Source organism: Mastomys coucha, unplaced genomic scaffold, assembly GCF_008632895.1.
Source record: "Mastomys coucha isolate ucsf_1 unplaced genomic scaffold, UCSF_Mcou_1 pScaffold5, whole genome shotgun sequence".
Taxonomy (NCBI): domain Eukaryota; kingdom Metazoa; phylum Chordata; class Mammalia; order Rodentia; family Muridae; genus Mastomys; species Mastomys coucha.
In genome coordinates, this window is record NW_022196911.1 from 27,784,056 (window position 1) to 27,797,490 (window position 13,435).

Below are 13,435 nucleotides of genomic sequence, written 5' to 3' on the forward strand. Positions count from 1 at the left end.
AGCGCATGCCCCAATGACCTTACTTCCTCCTTCTGGTCTCCACCTATTGATGGTTTCACAGCAGGCTGGTGGCCAGGCCTGTAACACACGGTCCCTGTTCAGACACTCACCAAAACTTAGCACGGTTTCTCATCACTGTTCGCCTGCTTTTCTCCAAAGGCTGGCGGCACTGCTTCCTCCTCACTGGCTTTTCCCACCATCCGTCTGTTGCTTCGGTGATGCGTCCAGTCAGGGCCTTTACATGTCTCTTGGAATTGAGTTAGTTTGTCTGCTGGTGAGTTTTGAGGCTTTTAAAAATGCATTCTGTATAGATGTCATGTCTTTACTTGGCTTTCTTCCATACAGCAAGTGCTTATCATGGAGCCGTCTCTTACGAGGCGTTCTCCCACCAGGGCATTTCAGGGGAAGAGAATCTTATGATGCCATCAGAGATCCTGAATCCTGTCAGCCTGACTTGGGTCAGGGGCGGGCCCCCTTGGGTTGTGGCCAGGGCCGGGCAGTGCTGTATTTGACCAGGTGTGGGAAACACACCTCCCTCTAGCAAAACAGTGAGAAAGGAGGGAGGTAATTGTCCAAGAGAAACTGGTACCGAAGCCAAAAGTGGGGGAAGGGTACCAGACGGGAGCATGGGGCGACCGCAGCATGGGAGGAGCTGAGCAATCCTGATGTGCACCAGGAGCCAGACAAGGCCCATAGCTGTTGGCTGTCATGTGTGGTCCTCAAGGAGGCTGCTGTCTTCATTGCAGAGTTAAGGGCGCCACAGCCAGAGAGGGCAGCCCCTTGTGAATGTCCTGTCGCCTCCAAGCTGGTGCCTTCCTGAGGGGGGCCTGAGTAGGCCAAGCCTGTGATGAGTCTGTGACAGAGTCTGGCCTGTGCCTGCAAGCACTACTCGCTTTGCTCAGGGGTTCATTCCCATGAAGCAGTTTGACCTGCCGCCGTCCAACACCTTCAGAATGAGAGCAGGAGGCCGGGAGTGAATCGTAGGTGAGGGGGCTTTCCGTGTGTGGGAAGCTGCTCTGTGTTGATTTTAAGAAAACAGAACATTTGGCAGTCTTTCTTAATATCTTTTCTTTTTCTGTTAAACTTCAATGGTCATACCTTTAGCATCCAGCCAAACTTTGCTTGGGCATCTCCGGGGACAGGGAACTTTGATTGCGTGGTTGCTCATTCTAGGCCTCAGTTTACCCAACTAGAAGGTCAAGCCATCAGCTTAGTTGAGTTCCTCAGTTTTTTTCAGCTTAAACTTCTTTAATTTCCAACCCCAGCACCATTATGTGTGTTTATGTGTGTATATATGTGTATGTATATATGTATATATATGCACATGTATTTATCATGTGTCTATCATATATGTCAGTCATATATCACACACACTTGGATTTTATCACTATACATGGTATGGATACATCAGATGATCATACCATGCCCCATAAATGTGCATAAGTAAAAAATGATAATTAAACTATTTTATTATAATTATACAGATTTATTATAATTATACATAGCTCTCTGTGGACCACATGGTAATTATTGGCCCAGAAAACAGGTGTCTGTAGACTTAGCTTCAAGCTGAAATAGACAAGGTCACATTGTATCCTTAGTCGTCTCCTAACGTGAAGAGTGAAGTCTCATGGCTGACTCTTACCGACCCTAGCTGGCCCAGCTCGGGTCTCATGTCTGTCACCTGCTCCGGGTCACCATGGATAGTGCCTCCTCTGTTTCTAAGGGGCTGAGCAAGATGGAGAAGGTTGAGGTAATCAGTGCCCACCAAAGCCAGTAGGGGTGACTGCTGTCCCCATGAGGTACATGCCTGCCTGCCAGCAGGTACCTCAGTTTCCCCCGTGCTTATTATCAGTATATTGTTTCATGTGGATGCTGCGATGTGTGATCAAGGTGAGAGACATGACCTTGATTTTTGTTAGATGCTCATACAGCCTGGGAAGCAGAGGATGCAGGTTCTGTTAGCCCAATTCACAGATGGAGGAAGTGAGGCTCAAGGGAACGTCTGAATTGGCCTCACTGGTGGAAACATCACGATGGTGCTGCACTCGGGCTGTAGAAAAGGTTGAGGATTCAGGTGTTCTGACTTCTCTGGATAAGTGGGAAGGTTTTAAGAGTTACTCTGGCAGAAGAGCCACATGGGAAACAGACAGTGCTGGGGGTGGCAGTGGCCCGAGCTGCCCTGTCCCATCCTGACACAGCTCTGCAGGCAAGAGCTATTATTCCTCTTCTATTGAGGAGCGAGGGAGCTACAGCTTAGAGACAGCAAGGGACTGAGTGGTCCAGCTGGTTCTTGGCCAAACTGAGATTGAAACACACGGGTTTTCTGGCCCCAACTCCTCCTCAGTCTCAGAGATGAAAGATTACCTTAGTCTGCTTTGTGTTGTTGCAATTGAAAGGCACAGGTGAGTAACTGGTAAAGAATAGAGGTTTGTTTCTCAGAAGCTTGGAAGTCCACAATCAAGGAGCTGGCATCTGGCAGGGGACTTTAAGATGCTTAACTCAGGCAGAAGAGGGAAGGTGGATGAGAGCATGGGAGAGAAGATGGCTGGACTAAACTCACTTTTATAACAAGCCCACTGGGCATCAGGGCCCACCCCTGAGCTAATACCTTTAACCCTTTCAACACCCCTCAAAGGTTTACCTTCCTGCTCTCTCCCATGGGGATGAAATTCCCGGAACCTGGACTGGAGAGAGAGCGCTCTGACCATGTTGTCCCCTTGTGGTTAATACTTGTCTCCTTGGTCCTTCCCTGCAGGTCTACATCATCCGAGTCACGTGGTCCAGTGGCGCCACAGAGGCCATCTACCGGCGCTACAGCAAGTTCTTTGACCTCCAGGTAGGCATCTGTGGTGGGAGAGGAGGTTAATTGGATGTCCATACACTGTGACTTTAGAGCCTCATCCTTTCATGAGCTAGACTCTAAACTGACATCCGTAACTTAAGGCATAAAAGTAAGGTCCTGACTGTCTTGTGCTTTGACCCACTTAACTAAATAAGAGGAGATGTTTTATTGGCTGCCCATGAAGGGGGCCAGCTTGGAGGCCACACGTGGATCTGGAGTCATGTTCAACTGAGTTTTGTACAGTGACCACGTGGTGATCCAGGATGCTGAGTCTGTCTGAGCACCACGAATGTTCATCTCCCAAGCCCCACCTGCTGGCTTTTACACTGCTGCCCCTCACCTGGGCTTGTACCCTGTGCTCTCCTGCCTGGCTCATTGGCTGGATAACTCTCTACCACTAGGATTCCCAGCTTCTGGAGGCCTTGTGTGACTTGGTTCTCTGCTCAGAACAGGAGCCATCGGTTCTGCCCATCAGGAGCCGTCACCCAGTGCTGTGAGCTTCTCTATATGGATGTTGTCAGCTTCTCTGTCTCATCCAGAGTGTGACGGTCATGGGTTGGGACCATGTCCTCCTCGTCCATTCTTTCCTTAGTGTTTTTATTCAAGGCCTGAGACATAGCATGTGTTAAGTATATGCATGAATGGATAGATGGATGGATGGATGGATGGACAGATGGACAGATGAATGAGCCAACGAACAAACATGAAACAGTTTCAGAGATTTAGTCCATTATGGTTATGGCAAGAAACATGGCAGTATGCAAGCAGATATGATGCTGGAGGAGCTGAAAATTCTGCATCTTGATCAGCAGGAGACTGTGTGCCATACTGGGTGTAGCTTAACTATAGGAGACCTCAAAGCCCACTCCCTCAGTGACACCCTTCCTCCAACAAGGCCACGCCTCCTAATAGTGCTACTCCCTGTGGGCCAAGCATTCCAATCCATGAGTCTATGGAGGCCATACCTATTCAAACCATCATAACTTCTCATATGTCCTGGCAAACACTTTGCATGTCACAGGCTTAGCTCTATGCCAATCACCGTGACAGCCAATGAAAGGGCTTTCCTCGGCTGCCGTTCCACCATGACATCAAGGCATAGCCTGGGCTGGGAAGGAGAATCTCAGGTTCTCCCAGGGGCTTTGCAATACTAACAGCAGGTTTCTTGGACTACATACACTTCCTGCCAGTGTGGACTGGAGAGTGTCCAGAGCTTGTGCCCCACTGCTGAAAAGGAGGAGGACAGACAATAGGCTCCTAACTGATTTCTCTAGTGCAGTTAAAACAGTCTCTCATCCCTTCATGACACACAGCCAGGAGTCGCTGCTTCGTGTAAAGCGATGGAGATACCAGTCACTTAATTATTTAAAACATAATGAGCTCATCCGTGATGCTTTGTGTTCAACAGCATGCAGCCGCATCTAGCAATGTCACGTAAACCTATAATTTTCTGCTGCTCTGCTGCAAACGAGCCAAGTATAAATAAACAGCGGGGCTATCCGTAAAACGTGCTCTGGGGTGGGATGCTACAAAGTGGGAAAGTGCATGCCTGGCACATGCACGGCCAGGAGGTTGAGCCCAGCCCCGCAATAAATAAGCTAACCACGATATAGAATGAGTAGACAGGGGAGAAGAAAACATGGAAGGAAAGGAGGCACGGGGCAGCGGTGATGACTGGCACCATCCAGTGCCCTAAGCAAGTGACACACAGAAGCCCCATGTGAGAGAGCATCCGGGGCTGCCGTGCCCTTTGATAATGCAGGTGACCTTCAGCATTTGCCCATTGCTAGGCTGCTGCTGTTCAGGGCAGTGGTGTGTCTACCTTGGGAGCTCTGCCTTGGAGTATGTTCAGAGGCTACTTGCCAGCCTGGCACCTCCACCAAGGAACAGTGGGGCTAAGGAACAAGAACATGATTGTCACCCAGGGTTAATCAACGTCTGCAGAGCAGAGCCCACTTGACCAGTCGCCACATGAAGAGAGGAGTGGGGTGGATTCACAGGCAGAGCGGAGGAGTGTTGCCTGGAACCTAGAGCAAACACTGCTCTGGCCACGAAAGAACCCAGTATCCACTGGCAGCTCCTGCCCATCTGTCCTGTGGCCTCAGGATCCTCTGAGCAACCTGCTTCATTTTCCCACTGATGCGTTTAGAACAGCCTCTTGGACAGCCCATTGGCCAGAGCCCTAAGCATCCTCAAGCCAGAAGCTTTCCTCTCTGTCAGCTGTCTTTCTCTGCTGTCAGCAACCAGAAGTCCCTGGGTGCCAGACTCTGGGAGATAGAATCCGGTGGTCTCCAGGACCCTGGGTCAGACACCACAGCAGCCTGTCAGCTGTGGTGGGGAGCAGGTGGTACTGGCCCGGAGGGTGCCAACTGGAGGAGGAGATGCAAGAGAGAGGGTGACTGTGTCTAATTGCTGGCATGTTGAAGCGTGTGGCTAGACTCTTCCTTGAAGTCCTTATTCCAGCCTGGCCCGAGTATAAAGGCCAACCCAAGTTCCAGGCTTAACCTTCTCTTTTCAGGCCTAGTGTTTCCTCTCTGCATTTCTGAGCTTCCATTTCCTCTGTGCCTCCCAACCCCGTACTTGTTATGACTGCAAAAGGAGATGGACCAGGCTCAGTGTGTTAAGGGTGAGCTGTCCCTTTCAGCGGATGTGACACCCACGGTGACCTCCTTTCGAGGTCTGGTCACAAGTCTTTCCAGCCCAAATCCTGTGCTTATTACACCGTATTCTTACTGACCTTGCTTCTACCACAACTTAAGTCAGGTTTCCTCCCCAGCTCAGTGTAGTACTGACTGGGGCTTTACTAGGACAGAGTGGTCTGCCTCCAGCAGCCACCCCTGGCATGGCGAAGCTGTTCAGAGGCCCGGGCTTCATCCAGTTCTAAGGAGTCACAGATGGCGGCAGAGTCGGAAAGCCACGTGATTCCAGGGACCTGGCTCAAGCTGGAAGTAGTCTTCTCTCCCCCTCTTTAGCCCCAGAGGGGTAGGAGAGGTTGGGCTACTCCTCTAGGACTAGGCAAGGAAACCAACCATGTGAGACTGTGACTCCCCACATTAGATCACTTCATGATTCCCGTGACCCATTTGGCGCATGGCCTTGATTTTTTTTTTTTTTTTAAGTGACTTGACTCTGAGTATGAGGGGAGGACTCAGGCTTGGAGGAGGAGCAGCAGGAGCTGTTGTAATGTAACAGAAAAATCGAGGAGCTTAGAATACCTGGGCCTAGCCACGCTCAGCTATATGTCCTTGGGCACGCTCCATTAGTCTCCTTTGTCTGGGCGTTCTTATTGGTGATATGGGATAGTGTCAGTAAAAACAGCCAGCACTTCTGGGGCTCTGCTCGAGGGCTCTATCCATTCACTTAATCATCACAAGCAGTTTATCTGATAACACAGATGAAAGAAACTACGCTTGGAGAGGTTCGCTCATTTGCCCAAGTCACACAGCTCGTCTGACAGAACTCAGATTGGAAGCTGTGGGATCCCAGAGTCCGTGCCTTTAGCCACTCTACTCTTTGATGCTGCTTTTGCTACAAGCTAAAATGGTGCTTGTATTCAGAGGGAGCAATCCCATAGGGCTTAGGGAAGTAGGCAATGGGCAGATACTGGTTGTGGTGTTGGGATTTTTTGGGAAGTAATGAAAAGGTTCTAGAACTAGGTAAGTGGTCATGGTTGCTGACTGTGTAAATACACAGAAAACTGTCGAGTGGTACATTTTAAAGAGTGAATTTTGTGGTATGTGAGGTATAGCTCTTTTTATTTCTTCCTTTCTTCCTTTCTTCCTTTCTTCCTTTCTTTCTTTTAAGTGGAAACTCTAAGAACAGCTCTGGGCTGCAGACTAGGAATTGGCACTGGCTGGCAGAATGACTTGACAGGCCCAGGCTGCTTGGAATCCAGGAGGACACAGTACCTCAAGGTTCCAGACTTTGGGATCTGACAGATGGGATTCAGTTTAGTTTGCCACTTTCTGGCTCAAGGTCTAGTTTCTGTCAGACTGTCATAATGCAGATAGAATACCAGCTAGGTTGGATTTTCCCAGATCATGTTCATTAGCTGAATGGAGCTGAAAAGACCAAGGACTTTTTGGCTCTGGATGCAGCTGGACTCAGGGCTGCCAAGTCAAAGACTTGTCTTTCTTCATGTCTGGGCCCCATGGTGAGGTACATGGCAGCAGCTACTGCTCCAACCTGTGTCTAGCACGTCAGTACCATTACTTTGGAGGAAAAAAAAGAATTTCCTCTATGGCTATCTTAGTTCGGGTTTTACTGCTGTGAAAGGACACCATGACCAAGGTAACTCTTATAAAGGACACCATTTAATTGGGGCTGGCTTACAGGTTCAGAGGTTCAGTCCATTATCATCAAGGTAGGAGCATAGCAGCAACTAGGCAGGCACGGTGCTGGAAGGCTAAGAGTTCCACATCTTCTTCCAAAGGTAAACAGGAGAAGACAGGCCCTTCTGCACCAGACATAGGTTCAAAGACCACCCCGCCAGGGACACACTTACTCCAACAAGGCCACATCTCCTAACAATAGCACTCCCTATGGGCCAAGCATATTCAAACCACCACAGTGACTTAATCTCATCTTAGACCATAGGATGAGGTGTTCAAGACACAAAGAGACAAAAGCAGGATCAACAACCAGCTAATACGTGGACACCATTGCTGGGTGTTCTAGAGGGCATCAAGGAAGCCAGAACTGGAGGTACTTCCTCTTCTAGGGCAGGAAATTTAAGCAAAGGAAGCAAAATAAAAAGAGGATGCTCAGCCCAGCACCCCAGCACACCCCAGGCTGCTTCATGGGGAAGGACACTGTCCCCAGCCAGCAAAAGTGTCCCCATATTCCTGACATCTTAGAAAAGTTGGAGTCCTTTGGTCATCTCTGCCACTATGACTTAACATCTGGTTATGTGTCTTGTACGCATGAGGCTGGAGCAGACAGAAAAGACAAGACCCCTGAGCTTGGAGTAGGGATACCTGATGTGAGGTCCCAGCCCTTGGACAAGTCACTCAGCCTTCTTGAGCTTCACTTTCTACCTTAGCCTGAGCTAGTGCTGTCGAGTCAATCAGGACGTCACAGAGGGAAGAGACATCCAAGCAAAGCCCTGGAGATGAGTGGCTGGGGTGCCCACAGTGCTCACAGCAGCACCCAGCAGAGCAATGTATTAATATCAACTACTCTTTCCTAGAACTTTGAGGTACCTTTCTTAAACGCCACCTCACCGAATCCTCCTTTACCAGTATGAGGTCGGTATAATGGGCATTTCACAAGTGGAAACACTCACGTTTAGAGAGGCAAGTGCCTGAAAAGATGAACTTGCCCTCAGCATCCAGTTCATGAGTTCATGGCCATATTTCCTCCCTATAGCTTGAGCACCACCTTGACAAATAAGCCTCAGACATGGGTCCAACTCACACTGTGTTCTGTAGCCTTTGTATTCTTAATTCCCCAGGTTCGGTGTGTCCCTCTGGAGGAGGGTCACAGGTGTCACTGGTCCTACCCAGAGACACCCTGTTCATTAAAAACAAAAAACAAAAAACAAAACAGTTCTGATACTGGCTGTAAAATGATTGACCTAAATGCTGTGCTCTGAGCAGGGTAAGGCCAGAGAGAAAAAGAAAGATGTTTCATTCTTCCTGCACAAGGCGCCCAGAGTAATCAACTGAAGCAAAGATACATTCACCAGGGAAGGGGGATGAAGAGCCGTTTGGTGCTCTGGCTGATGCAAAGCTATGAAGATGGTGGAGGAGATGCCACCATGGAGATGGCAGTCTGCATAGTGGCTGCCTAATTAGGCCATGGCACTGTGTATCCAAATCTGGTTGAAGTATGTATTGTATATTGTGTATATGTAACACAGTTAGAAACATAGCAAAAACAACAAAAACAAACAAAAAACCCAGTCTCCCATGCTACTGTTACTCCCAAACCAGTTTCAAAGTAGTGCTATTCACAGTCCTTGACAGATGTCCCTCATTCCTAGATGGCCATACAGGCTGGCTGGCTGGATGCTGCTGGTGAAGCTGTCTGCCCCAAGGGAACTTATCTGAGGTTAGACAAGTGGTGTATAAACCAGTGTGGATATTTGTTAGCCACCATGTAATGAATGTAAACATTCATTAGCCAATATGGACACATTGTTAGCTTGTGTGGATGCTCATTAGCCAGTATGGACGCTGAGTAACCTGTATGGACACTCCTTAGCCCATGTGGCTACACACTAGCCAGTGTGGATACTTGCTAGCCAGTGTGGACATCCAGAGAGGGACTCAGAGCACCAAGGGGACAGAAGTAGCCTTGTCACTGTGCATTCTTTACAGTATGCTTCCCCTTGGTGGTGTTTCAACTTTGTCTCAATATTAAGAAGGTACAAGGAGATGGTTCTAGACAAACCTATACATTTCAGAGCCTCTGCAGCCAAGATTGATGTATTGCTTTTGAAAAATGGAATGTGCTGTTCCAATGTGCACAGAATATTAAGCCTGCCTTGTCTCAAGCTGGTTTTCCATATTCACACAACTGTGAACCCAGCTTCGGAGAACGTAAATAGACAAAGGTATTGGGACCGGTCATGCCCCTGCTCTGCTGTGTGGTTTAAGGCAAGTTGATTGCCCTCTCTGCTCCCAAGTTTCCTCATCTGAGACTTAGAACTTGTAACGTTTGTTTCACAGAGTTACTGTAAAGATCAGATGAAACTGATGAAACTGAATGAGAAGACTGTTAATTGTCAATTGCTGAGCACTGTAACCATTATTATTGTTGTTATTATTATTTTATATTAGTAATGTGACTGCTATTCATTAGAGATTTTAACTGTCCTTTGAAGAGATTCCCTTTGGGGTTTGGGGTTCTTCTCTCTTGACTCTTCCATTGACTCTTTTCATTAAACTTTTGTGGTTTTGGTAGTTTTAGGTTCAACATAAAATGTCTTGGAGAGGCCAAAGCACTCTTGGGTACCACCTGCAGTCCCCTGACTCCACCACTGCTAGCATTCAGTTTGTCAGTGTTTATTGAAAGCTTGCTATGTGCTGATATAGAAGAACTCTTCAGAAATGAATCCGTCTTCCCAGGGAGGCCCACAGTGGCCTCGGCAGTCAGGGAAGGATACTAGACCAAGTATTACTGTCCCCATGCAGGATGGAGTAGGAGCCAATGATGAACAACCACAAATAACACCATGGATAACAGAACCCAGGGTAGCCACATGGTTACAATTAATTGTAGTTCTCTTACCTAGCATGTACAAAGCCCTTGGTTCTATCCCTAGTACTGCACATAATAATCAAGAAAATCCGTGAATAAAGCCTCTCCCCCAGGCCTCTGGAAGTTTGCCTACCCCAGCTGCCCTGTGAGCCCTGCCACCCTGAAGCTGGCCCACTCCGCAGGGTGCTGACGCACATGCCCCCTGCCCTCTTCAGCATTGCGGAGATGAGGTCTTGCAATGACAAAGCTCCACTGAGCCATAGGCTCTGGCCTTGCCACCCTGTGAGCTGCAGGCACTAGGCTGGCTTCTTGGCCTCTGGGACCTTGCGGGGTGGGGGTGGGGGTATGGATCCTGCGCATGCAGTGCCTGCCTGCTCCTGGACACACTTCCTCCTTCAATTGTGTGCTTACTCTCTCCCGGAGCTTCATTCCTCCTGGACTTTTCCAAACTTCTTTCCTCCTATTAGAGAGACAGTCTGAGGAGTCAGGGTGATGTTCCTCCCAACATAGTGCCGGGGAGGCTTCTCACCCATCAGCCCTTCTTGGCAGGCTCAGGACTTCTTTCCATCTGCTCTGGCTTCCTGGCTACATGTGGATTTGGATAGATCAGGATTTGCTGCTATTAACAAGTAACCCCTAAGCTCCAGAGGTAGCTCAGTGGCAGAGGGCTGGCTTAGCATGTGGAGAAAGCCCTGGGTTCAATTCCTAGCATCATGAGAGAGGGGGAGGGGGAGACAGAGACAGAGAGAGACACAGAGACACACACAGAGACAGACAGACAGACAGACAGACAGACAGACAGACAGAGACTGAGGCCATTCTTTATTATTGAGCCAGGCATGGTGGTGACAGCACATGCCTTTAATCTCAGCACTCAGGAGGCAGAGGCAAGCAGATCTTTATGAGTTCAAGGCCAGCTTGGAGCTACATAGTTAGCTCCAGGATAGCCAGAGCTTACATCGTGAGACTGTCTCAAAAACAACAACAACAACAAAACAACCTACCAGATAGCAGGGTATCCTGATCAATTAGGCCAAGAGCTGGGCCATGGACAGGGTTGCTAAGGCTCTGTGCCCTCCCTCCAGGATTGCAGATGGCAGAGAAATCACTGTCAGGGAGTATGCCCTTCACACGAGAGAGGGAAATAGACAGCAGCAAACTCAGCTCCAGCTGTTGGCCTCTACCCTGAAGTGGCAGATGTTGCTGACCATTAACATGGCCCACTTCAGAGGGGTGGAAAGTACAATTCAAACTTGGGTTCAGAAATGTGGAGCATATCTGCAGACAGCTTTGGTATTGCTAGAGCTCTAGAGCTTAGAGGTTTTTTGGGGTTTTTGTTTTTGTTTTTGTTTTTTTGGTTTTTTTTTTTGTTGTTGTTGTTGTTGTTTGAGACAGGGTTTCTCTGTGTAGCCCTGGCTGTCCTAGAACTCACTCTGTAGACCAGGCTGGCCTCGAACTCAAAAATCTGCCTGCTTCTGCCTCCCAAGTGCTGGGACTAAAGGCAACAGCATATCCTGACCCATCCTGACTCACATGTAACCAGGAAGCCAGAGCAGGCAGAAAGGAGTCCTGAGCCCAGCCCAGTTTAAACTGTAGTGCAAGGCTATTTGTGCAGGGACCTAACGGGAAGACCCTTAAAGTTACATCAGAACTCATAAGAATTGAGGGACTGGTAAGATGGCTCAGCGGGTAAGAGCACCAACTGTTCTTCCAAAGGTCCTGAGTTTGGATCCCAGCAACCACATGGTGGCTCACAACCACCCCTAATGAGATCTGATGCCCTCTTCCGGTGTGTCTGAAGACAGCTACAGTGTACTCATTTATAACAATAAATAAATTTAAAAAAAAAAAAAAGAATTATGCCGCAGATTCTTGTGATTTTTTTTTTTTTTGAGTACCGAGCCAGAGATTTCACATTAGTTTCTTTCTCTTTCTAAAATTAATATTTTTTACAAGGTCTCACTCTGTATCCCTGGCCGGCCTGGGACTCATTATGTAGACCAGGCTGGCCTTGAGCTAGACACACCTGCCCCTGGGATTAAAGGTGTGCATCACCTTGCTCAGCTTCACCTCCTTTCTTAGCTGTCAGTCACAGGTTCCTTGTGGTGTGCCCCAGCTTCGTTCTCAGCCCCTGCCTGTTTCATAGTATCCGATGCACTACTTCCCAATCTCCAGACTGGTTTCCATGCTCTTTGCAAGACTGCAAGACTTCATGGCTAGCTCATGCTTACAGCGAATGACCAAGTACTGGGCTCTGCTCAGCAGGTTCAGGGTTTCAGGGTGGGTCAGGAATAACCCTGGGCTTGAAGGGGAAGGGCATTTTAACAGACCTGTCACTTCCCAGAATGCAGAGCAACCTGCTGCCTGTGAAACAGAAGTCCTTAGGCTATTGTTTACGTTTCAAGTCCCATTGGCTTAAACTCTAGGAGAACCAAGAACTGTGGCCTGGAGAGACGGCTCTATGGTAAGAGTACACACAGCCCTTGCTTGCTTGCAGAAGGTCCATGTTCGGTTTCTATAACCATCATCTGGTGAGTTACAACAGCCTGTAAATCCAGTTCCAGGAGCCCTGGCATTTCTGGCTTCCGAGGGCACCAGCATGCACGTCGAACAGATGCATACACATGTACATATAATTTAATATAAATCTTTAAAAACAACTAAGATTGGTCTCTTGCAGCTTTGAGCTTTCACCATTTGGAAGCCATGGATATAAACAGTTGCGTTCACCACATAGGTCTCAGATCCAGACCCCATCCCTCCCCATAGCCTTGGGTTTCTGAAAAGCTAGACAAAGTGAACTTCTAATACGTCAAATCGCAAATTTAAGATGTCAGAGAATGTGTATTCTGTATTGTAAAAGGTCTTTTGTTCCTATTCCCTCCCCATTTAGATGCAGATGTTGGACAAGTTCCCCATGGAAGGAGGACAGAAGGACCCCAAACAGAGGATCATTCCATTTCTGCCAGGTGGGTAAGGTGTGCACTCTCTAGCAGAGCAAGCCTGGTCACTGGAAGAACAGCTCCTGGTCCCCAGAAGAGCTTACTTATCTCCACATCACTGTTGGGGGAGGGGCATTGTTTCTCTCCTAGTTTGCTTCTGTTGTTATGACTAAAACCACTACCAACCAACGGCTTGTGGAGGAAGGGGCTTACTTCATCTCCATTTCTCTGTCACTATCATAGGGAAAGGTAAAGAGCTGAAGCTGAGAAGAGGAGGAAACTGGCTCACAATGTCTTGCTCAGCTTGCTTTCTTATATAGTCCAGGAACTCCTGCTCAGAGTTGGCTCCACCTACAGTGTACTGAGCCCTTCCACAACAGTTAGCAGTTAATAACATCACACACACACACACACACACACACACACACACACACACACACACACA

General features: G+C 48.4%; 1 protein-coding gene across 2 annotated transcripts in view; it reads left to right on the plus strand.

The window, feature by feature from the left end:
- Positions 1 to 13,435, plus strand: part of Sh3pxd2b (SH3 and PX domains 2B) — an 88,455-nt gene that overhangs the window by 25,190 nt on the left and 49,830 nt on the right. For both annotated transcript variants that reach the window (XM_031355080.1, XM_031355082.1), the window contains exons 2-3: positions 2,759 to 2,839; positions 12,942 to 13,017. In XM_031355080.1, the coding sequence (XP_031210940.1) occupies positions 2,759 to 2,839; positions 12,942 to 13,017 (157 nt within the window). The remainder of the gene's footprint in view (positions 1 to 2,758; positions 2,840 to 12,941; positions 13,018 to 13,435) is intronic.